Here is a 26709-nt window from a genome sequence, read left to right on the forward strand (position 1 = left end):
AAGGCCATGAGAGTAGTACCTGGTGACCTGCTTCACTTCACTGGAGAGGAGGGAGCCACTGGTTTGCAAATCACAGAGACAGTGAGGGTTTTTTTTCCTGGCTCTGTACAGCCGCAGGAAGTCTGCATCTCTGAATGTCGCCAGATATGACTTATTCCAAAAGTGCAAAACCCCCCCAGCACTGAAGACACTGCCTCCTACAGAGCGCAACGTGCACCTCCATGGCTGCGTGCCCATCTACAGATGCTGCTTTGGAAAGCAGCAGACCGCCCTGATCCACCAGCTGTGGACATCACCAAGTTTGGATGGAACAAGAAAGAAGGAGGGGAAATCATCATGCCTGTCCTGGATGCAAGCCCCATTGCTCCTCCTGCCCTGTTGGACATTATCAGCTGTAGCTGGGTTAAAGCCATGTACAACAACAAAGTGTAGCTGCGCAGCTGCAGGCCTTGCCTGTACCAGCTACTGCTTCTGCAAAGGCTATGACAGTACATGTTGCACCCCGCTCACACACTCACAGCAACAAGAGCAAGACGACAAAAATGTAGTCGAAGCAGAAGATGAAGACAGAGCTGATGATGATGTTGATGATGAATATATGGTTATATAGTGCAGAGAAGCAGAAGTACAAGGTGCTATTACTTGATGAAAGTTGTCTAGTTTTCTGCTGTGATAATTCTGGGTATACTTCTGTTTTAAAATCTGTTCCAGGACTCTTGTGTTCTACCTGTAACTTGTATTATACTCCTTTCTCTATATTATTTAGCCATAGTCATAGTTTGATATGGTACTTGCCGTTGTTACCTCCAATGTCACCTCAGAGTGTAATGTTATGTGAATTAAAATGTACATATTCTGCATCATTTGGATAATTGTGTTCATAAATATCCTGCAGTTTATTTTTATAGATTCAGTGTCCTCTAAACATCTAAATTGACTCAAAATTAATCAAAACTGGGAGTTGAAATATGGTTTAAACTGCCATTTTGAATTTTGAAAATGTTGGATATTCCTGTCGGCATCAAATGTTGATACTTCATGGAGAGCACCTTGATCTATGCCACCCTCACAGAAGAAGCACTTGTGAATATCCAGTCGTTGCATTTCATCATTACATCAGCTTTCCCCTCCAGATTCAACAGCAGTGCGTCTAGCTATGTACTGTCACACACAAATAGGATTTAATGTGATGTGATGCAGAACTAATGGCCAAACTATGAACTCAGTAGATGGCTATATGAATGACCTAAAGTTGAATTAAAAAATAAAAGAGAAAACCCAAGATCTCTTAACATTTAAGCAATTTTTGCTGCCTTTTTTTTTTTATATAATTTTGCCTATATTATACAGGGCTTTTGAGGTTTTTTGGGGTCTAAGATGTCTTGGTACTCTATTTTACACTTATAATTTGGAAGATCTACTGGCCTGAGCACAAATTAACAAAAGGAAGCTTATTCAGTGGTCTTAAATGGCCATTACCATGAAAGTTTTACTCGAGAGAAAAAAACAAAAAAACGTTTTACTTGGATATTGTTTTGTGAGTGATTTGACACTAAATTTCAATATTTCAGCTGGGCTCCTAGGCTGAAATCATTCAGGAGGTCCGAAAGAAGCTTCATGTAAAATTTGGTGCTTTTATCACCTCGGTAACGGTATTATGTAATTTGTGCGCTATCCAACTGGACTATAACGTGTGTTGTTCAATCCTGTCGGCGGGGGTGGGTGAGGCTCGTGGGCCAACAGGACTAACAGCGGGGCTGGCAAGGGTTGAAAGTTGAAACCCGCTTCACATCCGGGTCGTAGCCTGCCCGTGTGACGCTTCCCATGCCGCGGAGTGGGACAGAGACAAACTCGGCAGCAACCGCCGATGGGACTAGGCTACTACAAGCAGTTGCTAGCCGACATGCTAACAACTAACAAGCTTGGAGTGTCCGTAGTATCTAATGTGATGCTAACTGAGAGAAGCTGCTACTGACTGTGTGCACGGTACAAGAGAGAGAGAGACACCGGCTCTGTTGGCAGAAGAGCAGTGGACTGTGATTACTCTGAGCAGCATTTATGGGAAGACGTTACAATATTATATATTTGAATAACACAAACGACGGGTCTTTCCTACCGTAGTAAGGTAGACAACGAGCTACAACCGTATTTTCATCAAAACGAGCGTCTGGACATTAACTCTGGTCTCTATGGTGGTCAGCCGTCTGTGAGACGAGGGCGCAGGGACCGTCTACAAAGTGCAACATCGAGAAGAAAAACTACAAAAAATATTCAATAACTTCACTATTATTCAGTGTAGTGTCACCCCAAATTACCCCACACATCAGTGGTCTCCTGCTGGTTATCCTACATTTTTGGGGGGTTGGAAAAAATTTGCTTTGCCATAATTTTGGGGAATGTCTATTGGGAGAAATATTCAATAACACTAATATTCAGCGTAGTATCACAAAAATCACCTAACCCTACTTAAAAAACTGTTTTGTAATGTAACATTAACTTGACATTAGTATTAAAAAATGTGTTAATACATAATCCATGTCTTATTATAAATTAGGATGTTATGGTATCAGTCTGAAAGGTAAATCATCAAATTTTACTCAATGGCCTTTGTGTCCTGTCATGTGGCCTTGGTGCCCTTGACAAAAAACAAAAAGTGACGGCCAAATGGCCTTGCCCCTAAAATGATGAAATTCCCACCCTGCTGGGCAGTACTGACTACATTTCCCATGAACATTGTCGAGATGCTACGTGATGACGTATAAGACGCCCATTGGCTGCACGCAGGCAGTGCAACCAACCAGCGCAAGAAACCATGGAAACAGAAAACACGAAGAAGAAAATGAATGAATGAACGGAGCAGAAACTATCAAAAGAAGGGAGGGAGTTAGCTAAAGCAAATTTAAAAGTAGCCTAAACTTAAACTAAATGCGGCAGTGGTTGGTTGGACAGACGTCTGGGGCGAGAAAAGGAAGGAGGCAGGGGATGAGATTGAGAATATCAACAACAATGCATGCGAAACGAAAAAAAGAAAGTTCAATACCAAATGGCTGACGGGTCGTGAATGGCTTGTGTTTGATCACGAAAATGTCGTCATGTTTTGTAAGGACTGCTGCATGTACGCAAAAGAAAAAAACAAAACAAACAATTTCGTGGTGGGAACTAATAATTGAGGCTGTAAAGGACCATGAGAAAAAATTTGGTCAGTGGAAATTCTGATTGGCTGGTAACTTTAGAAAGTTACCAGCCAAATGGGCTGGTAATCAAAAAAGTTAATTTAGAACCTTGGTTATTACCACAATAGCTAATGTTAATTAATATACCCTTATTATAAAGTGTTATCATTCTTTTGTACTCACCATTTTATGAGTTATCAAGTACTTGTTATGGACATTTCAGCCAGTGGAAACTTGATAATGTACAAAAGCCTGAGTGTAAGTTACTCCTTGCTGCTTGTGTGTTACAATACTGTGGTGTTGAGAGGTCGCTGCATTGAACTACACTTTGTAATATTGATTATTCTCGGGTGGTGAGTTTTGTTTATCTATCCTGACAAATACGGCAATGATATGAAATGTTTGATGCCTCGAAATATGTGCTGGGACCCTGTTTCTAATGTTGCTGAAATTTGGTGCTGTTCTGAGCATTAATGGTGGCTTTTTGATGGCGGTTTTATATTTGGACCCATTTACTGCAATGTATTGCTGTCATGCGGTCGTTTCTGAGGATGCTAAAACTACGTTAGCTAGCGGCCTGCAAACTTTATCTCTCGAGAAGGAGTCTAACACAGTTTCACAGTGTGTTAGACCATGGATTAAACTTACACCCGAATATCGCTTTAACTTTTTCTTATCAAAGTGCACAAAATAATCATAAAATTATTACTCATTGGTAATCTGTGTTCCCTCTCTTTTCAAGAATGCTTCATTGGATAGCTGAAGACATACAAAACTAACAACAGTGTATGGAAACAGCTTAAGAAATGCAATTATAGACAGATTTGTTACAAATGGTGTTTTCTGGATGAATTAAATTCCAATATTAAAGTTGTATGTATGAAGTAATCGTCTGTCAGCTCATGGGACTTTCTACAAGTTGAAAAACGTCACAGTATGAAGTTTCAAACTCAGGTTTGAGTGGTTTTAATGGTCAGGTGTTCCCTCTTCCCTCAGTGTCAGTTCTTCTGCAGTAAGTGGATGACATTATGATCTGATTGGCAATTGGCAATATTGCCATAAAAAGATCCAGAATTTGTGATGAGTGAGTTGGGCAGTTGACATATTGTGTGTTGAACTCCCCAAGAAAGAACACTGGCTAATCAGCTGATCACATCAGTGCTCTGTTAAAACAGTGTGATATACATTCAGCAGCTTCTTTATTACTGGGTCCCGGTACATACACCAGTATAATAGTGAGCAAATTGACAAGTTGTGTGAAAAGATTGAAATTATACAGCGAGGATTACATAAATCAACCAGAATACAGAGGCCACTCCCAGTGGATTTCTGTGATTTAATCTTCTCTCTGTCTACTCTGATTATTGTATTTCTATCAGTCCCCACGCTGTAGTCCTGTTTAAACCACGTGTCAATGAAACAGATAAGATCACTGCACTGAGAGTCTTCCTCATATTTACTGAGGTTTTTTGTCAAAACTATTATGTTATAAAACAATGTGCAACGACAAAGGTGGGCTTTTTACAAGATTTTGAAAAACTACAATTCAAATCAAGAGCACTGGCCCCACTTCCACAGCCTGCCCATTCTGGTCAGGAGCTGCTGTGTGTGCATCAGTCATCCATGATGAGCAGGCAGGATGGAACCTGGAAGTTGTGATTGGGACTATATGATTGACAGGATGCAGTTTTGACGTGTTTTTCTTTATTTGTCTGTTGTTGTTGTTGTTGTTGTTGTTGTTTTGGAATATTGTAAATACTGCACCTTTCCATTCAGAATCCGGACCAGCTGGTGGCGGTAATGCACCAATTCGTTGTTTGCCAAGAAGCAGAAGCAGAAGCAGAAGAGGACCGGGGTTTCCTGTCCCATTCGTAACGTAGCAGCCTGTATCCGACATCACAGTGGAACCACAAAAAGAATAAGTGTGTGGTGGAAAAAACAGCACATTTGCTGGAGATCTCTCATCATCTTCGACCTAATTTAAATCTAAATGTAGTTTACGGCGATATCATCAATCGTCTTGAACACGAACATGTACCGGCCAGGCAATGCTGCACACCGACCGACACCGTTCGGACAACCACCAGCCCAGCGCCCTCCTCTCAGATTCCGAGGAGCCTGTGATGTTCCTCCTCCTGGACTGTTTCCCCATGTACCATTCTCTACCGTTTCATCGGAAAGCCATTTTCTACTAAACAGGCCACCTCGAGGGCATTTCATCAGGGTACGTACCCAACAGGCTCATAGAGCAAGCTTAGCTGTGTACGTTAGCATCGCTGCATGATCGATGTGTCGTGGTTTGCCATAACCATCATAAACAGAAAGGGCACGCGGGGTTTTTTTTTTCAGTTTTTTTTTTTTTTTTCAAAGCGAGCCTGCTGCCGAAGTAGAACAAAGTTCTATCACTTTCTATCTTTCTTTTTTTGATTGTCTCCTAAACGTCGATTAGCGGTGCTGGTTTGAATGTAGCTAGCTCCTGTCACGTTCCAATATAAATGTGTTTAAGCTTGTTTTGAATGTGACGCGCTATCTTGATGTACCTTATCCATTCTGCACATGCAAGCAAACATGGGTTTATTATGACTGCGGTCAAGCCCACCTCCACTCTGAAACCCCGGTCAAAATAGCCCCCGCCTATTTTCTGGTGCCCGTATATACCAGATATTGCGGTAATGCAGTGTACTAATCCTAACCCAAAATAAAACCACCTACCTATGAACGTAACATGCAGTTTCACATGAATTCAGTCTGTTAATTAATTAATTAATTAATTGAACATTTAGGTAATTATTAATTGAGCATTTAAGGAATTCATTTATTGATTATTTCCTCAATTCATTTTACCAGCCTAATTCTGATCACATGGAAGCCTTAGAAGATCGAGGCCATGACATTTCAACTGTGTGAGTAATCACTCCAGCATAAAAATAAACACCGTATGAAGCTTTTGATGAGGAATTTCAAAATAAAAGCACACTTAATAGTCAGATATTTTAAGTTAAAAACTCTTGAAATCCCTTATCAGAAGCTCCTGATGCTGTGTTTATTTGTAGTTGGACTGATTATACACACAGTTAAAAAAAATGCATGTCTTTAAAGGAGAACCAAGAACCATGTTGAGGTTTCTGCTTTTGTGACCCCATGATATTAGTAGAGATTTCTATACTGTATATGAGGTATGAACCCGGCATTTATCGGTTAGACAATTTTATCGGCCAACTTTGGCGGAGTATCACAGATGTATTGGAATCGGTTAATATGTATGTGTGGGTATCAGACTTTCTTTATTGACAATAATGCAAAAAATAATTCTTGGGTAAATTGTAAATGGTTTTTGTCACCTAGTTTCTCCATCAGAGTGCAGTACAACTTAAAGAATCAGCTCCCAAGAAGTTTCCTCCTTTATTCAACACTGGGACAAGAAATCCTAAAAACACATTTGCAAAATACAGCTGCAGTTTAAACTGTAAACTAGCACAAACAGTGACAACTGGCAACATAACATGTTCTTTTTTAATCAATACTTCTGCTGTTCACTCGATGACTGCCACAGTTACCACCTATTTGCAGCTCCTGCACATTTGACTTATCAAAGTAGTAGGGTGTCACGATTTTCCAAATACTCGATTCGATTACATTTTTGATTCTAAGGTCACGGTTCGATTCAATTCTCGATTTTTCCATAATTTTTTTTTTTAAAGCACTGGTTGCTATGCCATTTTTAGACTACACTTTTATGCAATATAATATCTGACCTTTGTTTGCAATGTATCACACTACATTGTCAAATTAAAACATTTATTAACAACTTCAGTGAAAGAGGAGGGGGTTCAAGTTCTGTCTGTGGGTCTCCTGCATCTGCAGCTGCCATTGTTGTACGAGTGGCGGAGCCCCTTTCAGGAATAGGGTGGTGCGTAAGGTGTGTGTGCGTAAGGGGTGAGTGGGCGAGCGAGAGTGAGGGAGCATGCGTACATACAGACAGTGAATGAATGGGAGAGGACGGAGAAGTGAAAGGAGTAGCAGGTGTAAGTAAGGGGCCGTCCAGACGGGCGAAATCTTTTTTTCTCGTCTTCCTCGGCATCGTTTCAAGAATATTTACGTCCACACGGATCCACTGAAAACGACCGAAAACGCTGTTGTTCATATTCCAGGCCTATAGGTGATGCTTGACATTCACCAAAAACGGAGAAGAAGAGACGGAGCTTGCACAGTAAGCTTGCACGCTGTAAACAAACAGACAGTAGATGGAGAAACCGAACACAACAAGAAGAAGATGAAAATGGCTAGTGCAAGGAAACCAGAATCGTTTGTGTGGACCGATAATGAGGTGGAACTGCTGCTGCGACTCACAATCAACTACAATGCGAGTAAGTTGCAGGAAAGGCTCAATATCTTCTGCGGCACGAACAGGAGCATGTAGTGCGGTTTTCAAAAAAGTGTGTTTTCAGGCGCTGCGTTTTCAGGATCCGTATGGACGGTCGGCCAAAATGATGCAATACATGTGCGTTTTTGCAAAAGAGCGTTGTCGTCTGGACGGGGCCTAAGTGTACAATATAGTCTGCAGTTTGGCTGTGAATAAAGGTGACGGCTAGATACAGCAAAGCTCCCTGGTATTGTTTCCCGACCATCCTAACACATGAAAGGGGTTCATCCCGAAGGTAAACACAAACTTTGGTCCGGGAGCCTAACAGGAATTGTGTAACATCATGCTATCATTTGACTGGCTGTAGCTAAAAGCTACTGGTTTAGCTAGTAGCTAAGTTAAAAGAAGTTGACTCGCAGCACTTCAACACGTGTGTGTTTTTTACCACTTGGCAAGCCAACCGGACATGACATGGGGGTGTGGCAGCATCGACGATTCCATTTTTTAATTCAAGGTTCGAGATTGTGACTTAATTTCTGTCGATGTCGATTTAAAATTGAAATCGTGACACCCTTACAAAGTAGAGTAAAGAGAGTCGACAAGATTATGGCGGAGGATTTGTTGGAACAGCGAAATGCAAAAGTGACTATTTGTCAATACTTTGGATTGAATATTTTTAGAGAGCGACTTTTATAAGTTCAAGAGGAATAGGGTGTTTGGTAGCTTTTTATGAGAAGCTGGAGGTGTGCAACGTGTCGCCTGCAGCCCATCGAATAGCCACTTCATTACTCCCACACACTAATTAAAACTGTTCTGACATGTGTTGAATTGAGTTCATCCAAATGGCCACTGATTTGCTCCGCAGATGCATTGTTGATGAACATTAGCAGCATGCGCTAAACTCAACAGTGCATTTCTTGTGAGTAGCCTGCTCTAAAATAAATAATATTGGGGTTATTTTCAGTGAAGTTTAGTTAAGAGTGCTAATGCTAGCTAGCTAATGTTAACATTGCTAATGCTAACTAGCTAATGTTAGGGCCGTACAGTATGCTCAGTGCGTATTAGAACAAAAACATTTTTCTACAAACTAGTTACTACCAAGACCCTTTTGAAGAATTGCCTACACATTTTTTTATCAATATGAACATGACATTAAAGGTTCTAATAATTGTAATAAGCTAGAACTGTTTAAGGAAAAGTGCTTCCTCAGACATAGCGTTTGGACAGTTTGAAAAGCTATGTAACAATGATGGAGGATTAATAATTACTACCCCGGGTTACTGAATGTGATGAACGTTGCTGTCAGTGGTAGGATGTAAGTAACTTAAAAGTTATAAGACATGTTAAACTGGCTACAAAACTAGAATGCATAGGCGGCAGGTGAGGCTGAGGATAGAAGAGACTGATATCTGACTAACAATCATACTCATTTTAACAACTATGGAGGACTCTGTTATTGAATAACTAAACTGTCATCAATAGAAATGTATTTAGTCTCTGATTGAGCTCGGGATTTACCAGGCTATTTTATGGGCCTCATGCATAATCGGAGCAAAATGGACCACATTGTTTCCCTGCTTGGAGATTGCTATAGGTAATGTACTAAAGATTTTCCTCATTTAAGAAGCATTATTTAAGTCAACTGCATCCCAATTGTTAGAATGGTAATTTTCATGACCAGGCCAACTGATATAGAGTTTATCAGCATATTTCCCTTTTAAGTATTATTAATAGACAAAAGTAGTACATTAAGAAAGCCTACATTACCCACAGCCCCTGCTAGAATAGAATAGAATAGAATAGAATAGAATAGTCTTTATTGTCATTGTACAGGAGAGAGCTAGAATGTGTTGTTTACAGTAATAACTGAATTTTGGTCCTGTTTTACCATTTAACCATGCAGTTACTGTCTACAGATTTCCCACTTTCTTGACAGGAATCTTATTTATGTTCTTTTGAAAGAAAATGCATTATGTTGATCGTGTGCTTTGCTTTTTCCATGTCACATATTACGTAGGTTTTAATTTGTATGCAACTTGAAATAATTTTATTATAGGTTTATATTATTTCACTACTACCATTGTAAAGTTAAGTTTCTGCTTCTACTTTAAGTGACCTTTTTAGAAAAAATGACGATACTGTTTTTTTGTTTGTTTTTCCAAATTTCTGGTCTGGTTGTCTAACAGGCAATGTATTCTTGATTGCTTCTCATGTTTTGCAGTAAAACATAAAATGGAATGAAGGATTTGCATAGCTGTTCGACTACGCAGAAAGGTGTTTCGCAGCAGTCCTCTGTAGCTGGAAGAAATTCCACAGAAGAAAGCTGACTCCTGATTTTCTTCCAGAGCTATTTGGTTATTTCAACTTTAGACATGGATGTTTAGTGAAAATATCATGATTACAGTGAGTGAACCAATAAGTTTGATATAGAGCCGCAACAGCTGTCAGCTTTAAGAATCTATTCCCTGATTATGGCTCCTTAAATATCTTGTGGCTTCTTTACTCTATCACAGTAAACTGAATATCTTCTGGTTGTCGACAAAACAAGACATTTGTGGTCTTCATCTTAGGATACACTGATTCTAGTTGATGAATTCATAAAAATAATTTGCAGATTAATCGACATCAGAAACAATCAGTACTTGAGTACAGTTTTTTTTAATGCTAGTTTTAGCGTGGGGTTTTTGCAGCATGACTATAAAACTGTCAACTGTACTGTAAAATGTTCCACTTGAGCATTTCATGTTACACATGTGGTACACACTGGATCATTTGTTTTGTTTAACACCATGTGTAGTAAGTAGCCTATGACATAGTCTTGCTTTTTCCTTTGTTTTCCTTCCACAAAGGGCATTAGTCAGTGTAACTACTAAATATATCAGAAATGTGGAAGAAAACCTGTTTGCTGTCATTTTTTAAGCTGATCCGTTGTTCTTGGTCTCAGCACTGGCATGCTGCTCATCGTACCACTGCTTTCCTATGTATTGCTGCTTGCAGCTTTCCTGAGAACTGCTCCTCTAAATACTTCAAACTCCAAGCTAATTGTATAGGCTTATCAAAACATTAACAATAAAACTTGAAAACACGTTGTTCAGTATAATATGCAATGACATGGGCTGAGGGCATAAAGTAAGCTAGGGCTACACATAATGATTGGTTTTAATCAATTCATTTAGTGATTTTTTTTTCTTCAATTGGTTGATTAATCTATCAACCAAGTTATCAATTATTGTAAAGATTATTTTTGAATGTGTTATTAATGATATTTAATTTACCCAAAATGAATATCAAAAACCTTTCGCACTATTACTTCAGTATTTTGTTTAATTATTTTAATGTGTTATTTGGAATTACTGATTCGATGTTATCCTCATCTATACATATTTATAATTACCCTCTGTGTCAGATGTCAGACAAGAAAAAATACTTGACCTCAAATTCAAAAGATTGCTTTGAAACAAATGTATTTACTTTGCTGAAGAACAATATTCATCCCTTTGGATGTTTTCTCCTTTTTACTGCATTTATAAATGGAATCATCATCAATATAGTTTAGCTTTTAAAACAACTGTTTAATGTCAAAGTGAAAACAGATGTCTACAATGTCCATTGATTAAAAATATATAATATGAATTAAGTGACTGCATAAGTATTCACCCCCATCAAGTCGTAGATGTAGTAGATGCACCCTTGGCCTCAATCACAGCATGGAGTCTGTGTGGATAGGTCTTGTTCAGGCTTTCACATCTGGACACTGCAATTTTACTCCATTCTTCTTTGAATGATCTGACATTTGTCAGACGCTTCTCTGACAATGGGTTTATTGTTGTTTTCTCTTACTTTACAACTGTATCCGGCGCATTCGTGTTGTGAAATTTGACATCAGTGAATTACAAAGTAGCGCGTAAAAATCCCAGATGGGCTGTCTTGCCAGTGGGAATGGGGTCAATAGGTGATTTAAGCGGGTTGACCCACGTTCAATACCCCATGTAGACCTGCTAATTTGGGTGGAAAAGCAGTATTAGAAGAGGGATTAAATAGCTGTATATTCCAACTGTAATCACTGTTGCTTTTTGGCAGAGATTCCACAATGATTGACACAAAGACGCTGCCTTTGTATTTTCACACTGAGCACATAAAGCTGTTCCAGTGTGACATTTCATACAGCATGTTGGTGTTGTATAACAAAAGAGGTGTGGAGGACCACACAGGGCTGTACGCTTAGCTTTTTCAGTAGGAGCACAGGTGCTCCTAAATGAAAAAATTTAGGAGCACTATGAAATTTCTTAAATAACACAATTTTATTATTAACACTCAAATCACGTACACAGAAACACACATGTGCGCTCAAACATATAAACACAGTGCCATCATAAGGCCGACTGCAACCCTCAATTAAACACAGAGAACATCCCTGTCCCACATCTTTTTGTAGTCAGGTTGCCTGGCACTCTCGGCTGAGTATATCCAGCGTGTGAAAAAAGAAAAGTTGTAAGCTATGACCAGTGTTGGGCACGTTACTTTTAAACTGACTGACTAACTGAGTTAGTAACGGAATTACTCCACTATAAAAGTAATTAGTTACCAGGAAAAGTAACTATTGTGACTTTTATTTCTTCCCCCTTTTGAGCTCGGCATTCATTTTAGCGTACTCAGCATCTACATATGTATTTAGAAAATGTCTCTCTGCATGGCGGACCGGCTCCTGTTCTTCCCGATATTTTACCAGTGAGTGCTCTGAAGGAGTCTGAGTCAACTGTTGATAACGGGAGCAAGTTCTCAACAACATACCTGTCTATCATTGCATTCAGTTCAGTCTGTGTCACAGGTTTTTGTGAAGCTGTTAGCGGAGCTCACGTTAGCCACACCTGGCCTGCTATCATCATCAACAGCGTCAGCAACGGAGTTTTTGGCCAGTGTTAGTTTTGTAGAAGCGTGTGCCACTGAGAGATGCTTCATTAGATCAGAGTTGCTTACAATGGACGTGGACAAAGGAGATTAAAGTAGTGTCAGTACTTCCACTTTGAAAACATTAACTTTCCCTCCGGATTCTTCATTGCTGCAGTTCACCTCTGCTAGTTTGTGTGTGTGTGTCAGGCTGCTGTGTGCGTGTGTGGTTTGTGTGTAAACCGAACATTGCCACTGATTGGCTTAAGAACTCTCACTCAACGTTAGAGAGCTAATCATCATCAATTATGCGGTTGTCCCGCCCCTCCCTCCTCCCTCAATGGAGGAAAATAAAACAGCTCTGCAGCTCCAGTGGCTGAGAGCCGAGTTGGATGAAAACAGCTTCAATGATCAGCTTCAGTTTGTAACGCGCCACATTTAATAGTCAGTAACGGTAACGGCGTTGTAACGATGGAAATAGTAATTAGTAGATGAGTAGATTACCCGTTACTGAGAAAAATCCGTACTCGCACGTGTGCTCCCTTTTTATTTTTTCTACTCGCACAATCTATTTTTAGGCGCATATGCGAGTAAAATGCTCGCACTGTACAGCCCTGCCACATCATAACTTTGAGATCTGTGTGTTTTTTTATCGTGTTTCCCCTGGTGCCCACCTGTTTAATTAGGCCTGTCACAATAATCAATAAATCTATTAATCGTACGATAAATAAAAATGAGCCCGATAATTTTGCCGGCCTCGATCAATACCATTTGGATGCTTGTTTGTTTTCCTCGTGTCTCTCACGTGAACCCTCTTGTCAGTCACTGTGTGGGGAGGCGGGGCACGGCCCCCGGCATAACACAGAATGCAGCATGAGAGCCCTGTGAGGAGTGGCAAGCCAGAGGTTATGCTAGTTGAATTTTGACGAAATAAAAACAAAGATGGAATTGGTTTCCAAGCCGAATGCGACAGCTGCAGTCAATGCGTTTACATGGCACTCAAGAAAACCGTATTAGCCTACTAGGTTAGTCCGACTATGATCGGATTTTTAAGATGCATGTATAGGGTTGGGCGATATGGACCAATAGTCATATCCCGATATATTTTGGCTGAATATCGATATACGATATATATCCCAATATTTTTATTGCAAATTGAGAGCAAATGTTCAGTCAAAGTCACAGCCAAATATGACATGTGGGTGGGAAATTCGTCATTTTAGGGGCAAGTCCATTTGGCCTTCACTTTTTTTTTTCAGGGGCACCAAGACCACATGACAGGGCACAAAGGCCACTGAGTAAAATTTGTTGATTTACCATTCAGACTGATACCATAACATCCTAATTTATAATAAGACATGGATTATGTATCAAAACGTTTTTTAAATACCAATATCAAGTTGATGTTACATTAGAAAACAGTTTGTTTTTTAAGTAGGGTTAGGGTGAGGTGATTTTTGTGACACTATACTGAATATTAATGTTATTGAATATTTCTCCCAATAGAAATTCCCCAAAATTATGGCAAAGCACATATACAGACCAGAGTTAATGTCCAGACGCTCGTTTTGATTAACATACGGTTGTAGCTCGTTGTCTTCCTTACGACGGTAGGAAAGAGCCGTCGTTTGTGTTTTAACAAGGTTTCACTTATGAGTTATTGATCCGGGAAGTTCGAATCTGTGAATATATTTCCAACTTTACCGGACTAAATCCTACCACATAAGTCAGTCACGTATCATATCAAACCGGCTGCGCTCGCTCGCTGTGCTGTAAGTTTCGTTCTTCTGTTCTGAGAAGCTGCTGCTGTTTGAGAGACTTTCACGTGAGATCATCGTGATGATGAGACTCCACCTGCGCAAACCGCGGACTCACTGAAGTTACTGTAAGCGACTACTGTGCACTCGGGTGGCTGTAATTAAAGACAAGCTCGCTACGCTGACCGGGCCAGGGGCACAGAGGCCACTGTGGCCGTACGATGAGTTTTTTTCATGGGGCATCAGGGCCAAAGTGCGGGGCAACGACGGCCACCAAAGTGTTTGTTGAAGAGTGCCAGAGTGTCTGTTCCAGCCCCTCCCAGCCCCTCCCCTCTCTGTGCATGAAGGAGGAGGGGCGGGGGGAGCAGTGCAGAGAGCTCTGGGTCAGCGGTTTGCCCGGAGCAAGGACCACAGCGCAAATTTGAACTATATCGATATACGCGATAGGGTCTAATTCCATATCACATTTCAAAAATATATCGATATAAGTTTTATATCGATATATCGCCCAGCCCCATGCATGTATACACCTTAGTCTGACTAAAATCGGACCAGATCGGATTTCTCATTGTCAAATTAAAACACTTCGATTGATAGTCACATTACTCCTGCATGTATACGTTCCATCAGATCAGATCGGATTTTCACGTTCTGCGAAGGCGCAAGATTTTTTCCCCGGGGCCATGAGCTGAAGGTAGAAGGGCGGTGGTGGTGGCGGTGGCGGCGGTGGCGGCGGCGGCGGCGGCGGCGGCGGCGGCGGCGGCGGCGGCGGCGGCTTTCCTCCGAAATCACTGTAACAAAGAGTAATTATCATGTACACCATATATGAAATGTACAAAGATGTAGCTTTGTCTCGCTCTTCGTACGCCATCTTTCTTGAATGCCGAGGCAGTTTGTTGTTGTTGGTGACGTAAAGAGGTCAGCCGGAGGTGTTTCTGTTATCACTAGTTGAAATGGGTACAGCGCCACCTATCGTACCGGGGTATGACATACTCCGGCCAATAATCCGATTTTCTCACTGGCATGTATACTCGGACAATTGCAGTTGTCTGATTGAGTAGCATAGTCGAACTATGGCTGTAATCTGACTAAGCTATGCATGTAAACGTACTGAGTGTGGAGGACTTTGGATTCAAACCGAATGACCGTGGTGAACAACTTAACCTGGACGAGCCGGTATGTTGCATTAGTTGTAAAACAGTTACAACTAAAAGCGGCAATACAACAAACATGCATCTGCACCTCAAGCATAATCATCTGATGCAGTTTTCCAAGCTGGGAAAAAAAACAACAGCTAAAGCTACAAAGGGGCCGTCTCTGTCTCCCCGACGGTCGACAAACACAATACAAACAGACAAAATGGTGCGCACTCACAGACAGTGGGGTTTGCTACATGGCTAAAGAGATGCAGCCCTTTAATGCCATCAAAAAGCTGGCATTTCGACAAATGCTGCAAACATTTGACAGCCAGTACTAATTGCCTGTGAGAACATACGTGTCACAAACGGCAATTCCACAACTGTACAACAGCGCGAAATACAACATACTGAAAGGTTAGGGTTATTGTTTTTGGTTGTGTATAATTCAAGTGCAGTTTTTACTAACAGAGACTGAGAGTCCTTTTTATTTGTTGTTTGTGGTTGTTTTGTTTATTTATTTTGGATATTTAAAATGTCTTTTTCATATTCCAATTCCATTGTTAAATATTCTTTAGAAACAAAATGTATTGATCTTTGAAAGGGTGTACTTGCATCATTATGTCATTACCATTATATTAGTTGAAAAATGGTCTCAAAACCACAATAGTATCGTTTATCGCAATAATTTCTGGAACAATTTATCGTCCAGCAAAATTTGTTATTATGACAGGCCTACTGATAATCTAAACATATATCTGCTGACTGTTATTAATCATGTGGATGCTGTTATAATGTGTTAAGATTGACGTCCTGACTCACCATGTATTATGTAAACTGACATAGGTACGAGTTTTTTACTCTAAATGACATAATTACATAATCACCAGCAGTAAATAGAGGACCCTGCCTGGCTATCACTCCCGGAGATGGATGTTGTTTTCAGGTGGGAAGTTCACTGAAGGCTCAGTAATAAAGGCTGACAGTCTCAGTGACTTTTCCTTTTTAATTTGGTCTCTTTTCCTTTTTTAAATTTGGCATTACAGTAACTACAACAACACAGTAGTTGAAGACGACGAAGGCATTGTGAATTAAAGTTTGTGCTCACATCACATAATCACTGCCATGAAGTGTGGCACATTTCTCTTTTATGTGATGAGTAATGGATCTGTTTAGCTGTCAGACTGTGAACACCATCTGACTGTCACACACCTGTTCCCCGTCTCTGGCTTTTCCATTCACACAGAGATAATTGTCACACAGGCAGAGAGTTGGCATATTGGCACAAGATTCCTGCTTAAAAGGCAGTGTGAAAGGAGCTATAGACTGTTTGATCAGCAAAACATGTCTCTCCTCCCCCAACACTTAAATGAGTAAATGAGAAAAGACATTTCCTGGTGCCCAAGCCCACTTTAACCCCATCAGGACAGAGAACTTAGTGGAGAGGCAGTACTGTCTGCTTGTGAAAGCACTGAGAGCAGGATCCAAGTAGCAAGCATCACTCCATGTTCACATGGTGACTTAGAGAGGAGGAAGGGGATTTCTCACTGCAAAACACACAGGAAGTTAGCTACAAAGATTAGAACGCTTACAGCAGCTTTAACATGTCTTGATGTTTTTCCAGTACTATATTCAGTTGGGTCATGGAAAATGACTTTTTAACTCTGCTTTATATTTTCAAATAGGAAAAACCTGTCTTTGCGTTTTATTTGTATATATTGTGATATATGTATTGTTGTTTCCCAGCCCCACAGACTGAACATTGTCTGTGTTATAACCACAGATCAAATTTCAATTCTATATTGTGTGTACTTAATACTCAAAGATTTAAAAAGCAAGACCTTTGAGCACTTCACATTTAGGAAAAATATACCGATGGTAAATCAAATATAATTTTAAATATGATATGGCAGCTCTGTCTTGTACAACACTATAACATGAATTTTGAATACTCTCAGCCCCACTGTAGCAGCTTCTCCACAGACCATAGTACAGTGATTGCTTCGGAAGGCAGGCAGCAGATCAGCCCTCCTGCAGAACCACGGCAAACTCAGGTCCCACAGTGGAATCCTATTCCTGTGAAACATCATGTTCCAGACAACAGGTATTCGTGTGTCTGTCTTGTTTTGTATAAGTCTAAGCTGGAACAGTTAGTCTTATGTATTTTTTGTGATTGCTGTTGTTTGAAACAAATAAATTGTTGATTTTCAGTGACCAAGCTGGTGAGGAATTCTTGAGATGCATTGCAGCAAACAAACCTCTCCCAGACTATCTCAAAGGGAACATGGCATACAACCTGGCTGATGCATTTCAGTCAGCCAGTTTCCTGAAAGAAGCTGTCAAATTGGACCCTGAGTTCCGAAAGCATGTCATCAGGAGCAAAAGCCGTAGTCGAAGCCGAAGTCGCGGCAAAAGCCGGGGTAGATCCCGAGCTAAGAGCCGTGCACGAAGCAAAAGCAGAGTGCGGAGCCGAAGCAGAGGAAGGAGCAAAAGTCATGCTCGCTGTAAGAGCCGAGCAAGAAGCAAAAGCAGGACCCACAGTGTGGGTCGGAGCCAGAGCCGAAGCAAGAAGAGTCGATTACGGAGCAAAAGTCGAGTCAGGAGGTCTAAGACACGAAGTAGTAGTGGTGAAAAGAGTCATGGCAAAGACAAAACAAGAAAGAGGAGCCCCAGCTACAGCTACAGCAGCAGTAATCATCTGACGGGGAATAGTCTGTTAGAAGGCCTGAAGCTGGTCATGAACAGCAAAGAACTGGAGGAGAGGTTGCCTACCCTCAAAGATGCCATCCTCACTATTCAGGTAGGCACATCATTCCCAACAAGAATTGTGGTTAGATAGTCATTTTTTTATTGCACCAAGATCATAAGATGGGTTCATAAGAACATTTTTTGTTTTAACTATATGGAAAAGCCGCTTGCTGTCTACCAATACGTTACAAGATCATCTGTACGTCTACAAGTGTTTTACATTTATTGCGCTAACCCAGCAGTACAAGAAGAGTAGCTTGTGGTCTACTTCGTGTATCTTCAAAACACGATGACTGCAGCTCGTAGGGGGTGGTATGATGACAGCACACCACAGATGGACAAACCGGTTAACTAGGTGATGGCATGCTGCCTTGACTATAAAGAAATGGTATACTATTTTTTTAACTGGTGAGTAAAGCTGAACCAGACGGTACAATAGAAACTCTGACCCATGCATAACAACTTTTATGAGACAGACACTGGCAAGATAGATGGTGAGGTAGTGAACTGACACCAGATTTTATAATGATCCTTGCATTTCAGTTCGCTGTGTATCAATGTTAATATCCATATTAACTTTTCTAATATATTCATTTCATCATACAAAAATCATGCCAGTGGTGTTGTATTAGATCAGTGCTTGTAGACACTAATCATCTTATAAACACCTCTCTATTTTAAAATGGCCACCAAAATTGTAACTATTTACATCTGGGATTTATTGAACTTCTTGATCTACCATCTGCTCTGCAGATCACTGCTGGCTCATCACCACCTTCACATTCCCTAAAGTTATTCTGTGTTGAGTATGCAGCCATTTTTGATTCTAAATAGATAATTATATATCTATGGAAACAATACTTGTGCATTTGTTTATTGTCACATAACGAATATGGCTGTATATGTATGTATGCATGCAGCCATTAGGAACCCTATATTTTGAAAACAGCTGTGACTGGAGGCATTTTGTTTTCATTTTGTCCATCTGGACATCCCAGTCTTGGCCAAAGGTTACACACACACACACACACACAAATATATACAAACACACACAGATTTGGTGGGGTCTTTATTTTCTTTCAAAATTGTGTTACGACAGGCACAACAGCAGTCATCCACCTGGCCTGAATACTACTGCTTGCAAGGCTATATTTTTAGCATCTTGCCATCAAATAACTTCAATTATCTTCCACAAATGTTTGTACATTAATAGGCTATTTTGTTCATTTTGAGCCTGTATAACTTGCCTAGGTAGCCAATCATGTCCTGTCCTCAGAAACATTCAGCAAAGGATCTTGTGTGAAGAATGGAAACTAAATATAATTAACCTGATGACAACCAGTGGTTGAATAATTATTACATTGGTGAAAGTACTAATACCACACTTTGAAAATACAATGAATGGCTGAGGGCAGTGACTGTATAGTCGTGACTTCACAACTATAGAGAAATCCTGACAACTCATTTGAAGGCACAGTTTATGAATATGTGCAGTGTGCAGTTCTCTTTGGATTGGGCATGTTGATACTTTTACAGTGTTTAAAAAGCACTTCTACCTGCTAAAGAAAAGTAAAAAAAAAAACAAAAAAAAACCACTCTACAATATGGGACCTTGTCATTATTTGTCATTTTTGTGATCTCTACTGTACAGGCCTCAGATGAAACCAAAAAAGTTGAGTGTGCCCATCATGCTGCTGATGAGCCCAGACATCAGCAGCATTACAGTCTGGACAGTTCAACATCATTGGAAAACGACAGTATGCTCCTCCCTCATGACCGCGTAGGCAGTGACTTCTCTTGGCTTCAGGCACAAAGTCAAGAGGACTCCACAGTCCAGAAAGCTGATGAGCTTGAAGATGAAGAGTCGTTCCTGTATGGGAGTGAAGACATTGGTAAAAAACAAACCAATAATTCATCTGCTACACTTTTTGCAGCATTCTCTCAGATTGGAGAACATGAGAAACCACAGGAAATGGATGGTCTTGTTCTTGGCAGTCAACAGCATCACCAGAACAAGTTCATAAACAGTAGCTTCAGGGATTTGATTGATCTGAAGCAACCCCATAAAATAAATTCCTCAAGCTTAACCTCTGCCAATCTGGACAGTAGTGAGTGTGAGAAGATCAAGAACATATTAAAAAGTCTGGGTACAGCAGACATTAGCGAGATAATGGTGAAGATGCAGGGGCAGGAGGCAAAGCAGCTCTCTGCAGCACTTCTCAGTTCAGACTCAACAGCAGCAAGCTTAGCATTGCCAGCACTGAGTGACCCAAAAGTTCGGCAATCTCTGGAGTCTCTACAGTCACTCATCAAAGGTGAGAATCCTGTAATGAATGAAAGATTTGACATGATAGTCCAGGTGTTTAATTAGATAGGGTTGGGGTTATTTTGGGGGCTGGCTGTCACCCCCTAAAGAGCAGCCCCTGTGGGAAGTTTTACCTATACTTTTACTATACTATAATTTAGTATATATGTAGATCACACCTAGATCTATAAAAAAAAAAAGTCTACTGGCACCATGTCCTAAACCCAACAGTTAGCCAGCCATTTTGAATTTAGTGCTCATTTTTGGCAATAATGATTTGAACAATCTGCTCCTACAGCTTTAAGAATATACAAGAGGAGTTAAAGGGATATTCCAGTGTAAGTTTAATCCATGGTCTAACACACCGTGACACCGAGTAAGACACCCCCCCAAGAGATCAAGTTTGCAGTCGGCTAGCTTACGTAGTTTTAGCAACCTCAGAAAATGCAGGAGAGTTGTGAGTTGGGCTTACTTTACAATAGAAATCTGGCTAAGATAGTGGAGGTTTGATGCCTCGAACTATGTGCTGGGGCCCTATTTGTACTGTTGCTGAAGTTTGGTGCTGTTATGAGCATTATTTGTGGCTTTTTGATGGCGGTTTCTTGTTGGAGCCATGTACTTCAATGTATTGTTATCGTGCGGTCATTTTCTGAGGTTGCTAAAACTACGTAAGCTAGCTGTCTGCAAACTTGATCTCTCGAGGGGGGGTCTTATGCGGTGCCACGGTGTGTTAGACCATGGATTAAATTTACACCAGAATATCCCTTTTAAGCCTGAGTTTTTGTTGAGTTTGATGTTCTAGCCCAGATACATGTACATGGTCAAATCTGCACCAAACATGCGTTTGGTAAATATCCCAGCCTATCACTTATCAGTAGAATTTTCCATTTACAAGAAAAAAAAAATTGGGGTGGGCTCCAAATGGCTGACTCAACTTAAAGGGATATTCCGGTGTAAATTTAATCCATGGTCTAACACACCGTGAAACTGTGTTAGACTCCCTCTCGAGAGATAAAGTTAGCAGACTGCTAATTTACTTAATTTAATATAAGTTTTATCAACCTCAGAAATGACCGCACAACAACAATACACTGCAGTAAATGGATCCAAATATAAACCACCACCAAAAAGCCACAAATAATCCTCAGAACAGCACCAAACTTCAGCAACAGTACAAATAGGGTCTCAGCACATAGTCCGGGGCATCTAACCTCCGCTAGTTGATGTGTTATCATACTTCTCTGGGTGTCTGCAAACTGCCACAATTAGTGATTATTATCCTCTCCTCAATTGTTATTTGCAAATGATTTGCCATGCACATCATCACGTCAATGTGAATGTCGAATGCCAATAGGCTTTTGCGTCGGTGTGTCACACGAAAATGCTCAGACACATAGTTAAAGTCTAGTTCATTTTAGTGTGTGATTGCTTCCCTGGCAGTCATTTAGAATTCCAATGTGACATGTCATTTCAGATGTTTCTCTGTCCAGTTGTCATAACTACGATTTTATGGCAGCCCAACAGAGATGGACAGAGTACTCGACCCCAGTACTTGAGTAAGAGTACAAATACTACTCAATCACAAATAAAGCCTCGGTTGCTTTTTGGCGAGAGTTTCACTTTAAACAAAGACAAAAAAAATGACATTACAATGTTTTGTCCAAACAAACACTGAATTCAGCCTTTGATTTATGTTTAATATTTGCACTTTAAAGTAACAATATTATTAATTAACCTTCATGCCAATTCAAAAGGAGGAAGTCCTCATCATGGTTGTTTGTCTGAATAGTGGGAGATGCTACCAGCAGTGCACAGAATCTACACGGTATCTCCTAGTGGTGTAGAGAGGAAATAAACTTGCATTTTCTAACAGTGTACCCAATAAGTTTGAAACTGCTTCCACCTGGCCTGCTGATTTAGTTGCTGTCTCTATCGTTAAGTGCTTTTGATGTAGAAACAGGGTTATGTTGTTGTTCTGTCTTCTTAAGCAACCAAGGAGAAGCGGGCAAGAAGAGATGGTAGTTGCACATCTCAGACATCTTCTGATAAACGCAAGGTAAATATTCCCAAGCTGTATCATTGACTGTCCAACATATGAGTGGTTATAGTTCATATTCAAGAACAGCAAAACTCCTTAATTTTGAAATTGTGGTTTGTGTGTCCCAGGCAGCTGACAATGAGGAAAAAAAGAGAGAGAAACAGGCTAGAATGATTCAAATGGAATCCCTGATGAAAGAACTAGAGGGATTGTTGAAACAGGATGGTAACAAAGTTTTTTTTTCTATTTACAACTCTGTGCTTCCTTCCTCCTTTATTGCCATCTACATGCTAAAATACTGCATATACTTCACCGCTATTCTTGTCATTTTGCAGGATTGTCTTTTATGACACCAGTAATTGGGTTTTACTGCCAGAAGTGTGAGGAATTCATTGGAGACTTGAATAGTGCTGAAAATCATGCTGCCATTCACTATCACAGGGGCTCTAGCAGTGTAAGTATCCATCTGATATACCTCTGTGTGGATGAGCCTGCTGATTTTTTTACTTTGAACAGAAGAAACCAACGCTTAATGCATTGTGTTTATCCAGGTTTAATATATCATCAGTGAGCTACACTGTTGCACTAGGTAACATGTTACCTTATTGCCATGAACACACACACTAGTTTGACCCCATCCCACATACACCTTAATGCTGCCTCAAATACTCACTAGTGAATCAAATGTAGATTAAACTTCTGTTAAATATAGTCCCCAACAACAACACTATTCTTTCCTGTTTGATTAGTGATTGATCATTGACCAAATCACTGTGGCATTTTAAGAATGTGTTTCTAGAAATAATAAAACATTGTATTTCATTGCTATTATTTATAGATTTATGTCTTCAGCATAATCCATTGGTGTGCATACAGAGTGGGAAAGTCAGGAATCGTAAAGAGACAGAATAATGCATTGTTGGTTTTGGGATTTATTTCTGTCCTTGTCTCAATGAATGAATGATGTTCAGATATTCATCAACCCCACATCTATTCTTCTACTGTCAGGATGAATACTTTTAAACAGGAAGCATTACATTTTAGCCTCATCCCTGTCATAGCCCTTAACAAGCACAATCTGTAGTCCACATGGCCTTTACTATGCCTGGCCTAAACTGCTACATCAGTCTTAGACCAGTCTTAAGAATGTATTGTATGCTTGTTGCACCAATAAAACATAAGCCTAGTCTTAACTACACTTGAAAAGGTTTGCAGTCCTTGTTGTAACAGTAAATGTACAGTGCAGATTAAGTCTGCCAGTGATTGCAGGCTGCAGCTTCTAAAGACCAAAGTAAATCTCCTGTGTATCGTTTTACAACTGCTGGAAAAGTAAAGACCCATTGTTTACAATCTCCCACTGTCCTGCTAATGTGGAGCTAATCATTTCTAATTTGCCACACATAATGGAGGATCCAGAAAAAGAAAAGGCATTTTCAAAGACATTGAGAAATTAAATAAATAAATAAATAAATGAATAACAGAGCTGTTTAAAGCCATCATGAGAAAATGCTGACTGCCAAGCAGCACAACATAATAACAGACTCCCTTGAAAATCTGAATTTTGTGAGTTAGTGAGTGAGGAAAAATGTATCAAACTGAAGCACTGTCTGTGACTAAATGTCTGTGACTCTAATAATGTATCCCCTCTAGTAAATTTGGCAAATGTAAAACATTAGGTAATTGCTTTGTCTGTATAAAAACAGTTTGGAGTTTTACAGTAAACAACTGCATGACTACATCCATTATATGACTTGTTAACAGCTGAGTAGCTTTACAGATGAGAGCAAAACACAGCCTCAACTTGACCAGGCGTAATATTTCTGCCTTGTCTTAACAAGAGGAAGGCTTAAAGGGAAACTCTCGCCAAAAAGCAATCGAGGCTTTATTTGGGATTGAATATGAGTCAAAGCTTTGTGTAAAAGCATAATTACGACGAAAGAGGCACTTTTAAGATTTACCATAGTTTCGTTTTCAGGAAGGCTCGACACAACATGAAACTTTGCTCGTAGTATCACCAGGGTCTCTACACATGAACACGAGCATTGAGAACATTGTTTGTGTACACAGAGTTTAGCTACAAAAAAGAAGGTTTTTGGACAAATCACGTTAGCAGTAGCCTGTCGGTCACCGAGTGCGACCTAACAGGCAGGAGAGTAATGGTGGACCGCTGCTCAAGCCTGCCTGTTATTTCATGTTGTGTCAAGCTTTCTTCGTGCTTTAAAAATAGCAATTTTGATGCTATCGTAAAAGTGCCCGTAGCACTCCATTGAAAATTAGCTTGCCCGAAAACGAAACTACGGTAAATCCTAAAAGTGCCTCTTTCGTCGTAATTATGCTTTCACACTAAGGTTTGACTCATATTCAATCACAAATAAAGCCTCGGTTGCTTTTTGGCGAGAGTTTCACTTTAACATGGTGCAACCAGCATAACAGTCAGGTAGGATTAGAATGCCAAGTTACCAACGACTGTGCTGGGGTGCAGCTGACCCTCAACTGTCATATTATGGGGTTTGTTGAAGTTGGCCATATATATATCTGGTGTCTTAATCTTCACACAAATTGTTTTTTTATTTGTTTTTTTAACAGGAAGTGCAGATGGACCAGCATGCTGGAGATGGCAAGCTACACTTGCGCTCTTTTAGCAGTAGCAGTAACCAGCACCCACGTCCTTCAGACAGAAGAGATCCTAGGGACTACAATTACCACCGAGGCTCAGGAGACCACAAGAAGCACAGAGACTACCAACTAGACTCGAGAGATGAGCGAGATCACAAAAGCAAATGCACCATCGACAACATAAGTCACAGAGCTGGGCAGGAAACCATAACCTTAAAAGAAGAGATGAGAAAGGAGAGGATGCTCATAACTGTGTCCCGTGGACTGCCCCCCCCTCCAGATGTAAGGGTCAAGGAGGAGCTGCACAAGGAGCTGGAGGCCAATAGAAGCCATAGCAAAGTCAAAGTAGAAGATAAAGACACCAAGGGGAAATCTTCCAAGGACAGTAGAGAAAAAGGCAAGGGAAAAAATGAAAGCAGTGATAGTAGTGATGATGACAAAGGAAAAACACATAAATCAAAGTCAGCTAAAAAAAAAAAGAAGAAGGAGAAAAAGAAGAAGAGGGATAAGTCCTAATTATAGTGTTGTGCTGTTTTTAAGGGCCGTATCCACACTAGAGTATCTATGAGATGTTTGCAGCTTGCTGCTGCTCAGGTTTCAACAGTTGAAGGTGGGAGTTTTATCTGTACACACCAGGTACCATGCTGTTTTGCTTGTTAATGGTTTTTGTTGGTGTAATCAGAAGAAGCCCACGTGTTGCTGTCAACCATAGTCAAAAGCGAAGAGTTATAGAAAAGGTAGAGGTGAAAGTTTCCACTCTTGATAAAACTCCTTCCAGTGTTTGTGCCAACCAAAGTCAAACACACCCCAGCCTGATCTCCACTATAAGCAGATTGATTGAATTGTTTAAAAATTGCATTTTGTTAATTTGCTTCCAAGATATGTTTACACAACAAAGAATATGTGGATGTATGACATGTCTTAAGTACAACCTTAAATTCTTATTTAATCTTTTAATTAAATGTTTGAAAAAATAAAAAGCCCAATTACTTTTTTCTACACATTAATCTCAGTTCCATTGCAACTATGTACATATTTTCCATTTTGTTAGAAAATGGAATGTTATTTTTTCTTTTCACTTGTCTGCATTTTTTTTTAATCTGAAATATCCCCTGTGTGAGCTTCTAGATAAAAAGAAATTCCAGAAGTGTATTTACAGTATAATAAAAAGTGTTTTTAAAAAAGAAAATATTATTGTACTTGGGTGATCATGTGATCAGTCGAATCCATGCAGAAGTATATGATAATGTATCTCTTTGCAATGCATTGGTTATAATCAATTACAAAAGGTCGGAATTTTACTGGCAGGCAGAATGTTTGAAAGCTAGTTCTAGCTAGTCTACAATACATACATAATATGCATTTCTAATTGTAACTGCTGCCTGGATAAGGGTCACAGCTTTTACAGTGAGAATGGCTAATTTTATATACCTCACAGGAGCTGCAGTCAGAAGGTTGAGGGATGGCTGGTGAACAAACTGATGGTCACAGCCTCACCAACACACATCTGAACAATAGTCCACAGCAGACAGACCTGTCACAGTAGGAAAATCACATATTTCAATCAAAGTGAAAGACTTGTGCTATCAAGGCAGAAGATGTAAACAACTAGCTTGTCCTCCAGACAACAGATGAAAGCATACAAAAGTATTGGGAAAACCTTTTTGTTGCCGGTCGGGTCAACAG

General features: G+C 40.1%; 1 protein-coding gene across 2 annotated transcripts; it reads left to right on the top strand.

Moving 5' to 3' along the window:
- The first annotated feature begins 4993 nt into the window (after positions 1-4993).
- LOC115596078 (micronuclear linker histone polyprotein) lies at positions 4994-26212 on the top strand. Of its 2 annotated transcripts, none has more exons than XM_030440866.1 (8): positions 4994-5397; positions 17275-17420; positions 17528-18116; positions 19716-20379; positions 22358-22425; positions 22536-22632; positions 22743-22861; positions 24994-26212. In XM_030440866.1, exons 1-8 carry the CDS (start codon positions 5206-5208, stop codon positions 25537-25539), a joined length of 2421 nt encoding a protein of 806 aa, XP_030296726.1. In that variant the 5' UTR covers positions 4994-5205; the 3' UTR covers positions 25540-26212. The 2 variants fall into 2 exon arrangements, with proteins under 2 accessions (XP_030296726.1, XP_030296727.1); XM_030440867.1 differs by having other exon boundaries at positions 19716-19956.
- Positions 26213-26709: the final 497 nt, after the last annotated feature.

This window comes from Sparus aurata, chromosome 15 (assembly GCF_900880675.1).
Source record: "Sparus aurata chromosome 15, fSpaAur1.1, whole genome shotgun sequence".
In the NCBI taxonomy this organism is placed as follows: Eukaryota; Metazoa; Chordata; class Actinopteri; order Spariformes; family Sparidae; genus Sparus; species Sparus aurata.

Excerpts from the sequence above, each read along its gene's own strand:
- LOC115596078 (XM_030440866.1), top strand. The coding sequence starts at position 5,206 with ATGTACCGGCCAGGCAATGCTGCACACCGACCGACACCGTTCGGACAA. Across the intron at positions 5,398-17,274 it reads CTCGAGGGCATTTCATCAGG|CCCCACTGTAGCAGCTTCTC; the intron begins GTACGTACCCAA and ends GAATACTCTCAG. Across the intron at positions 22,633-22,742 it reads GGGATTGTTGAAACAGGATG|GATTGTCTTTTATGACACCA; the intron begins GTAACAAAGTTT and ends GTCATTTTGCAG.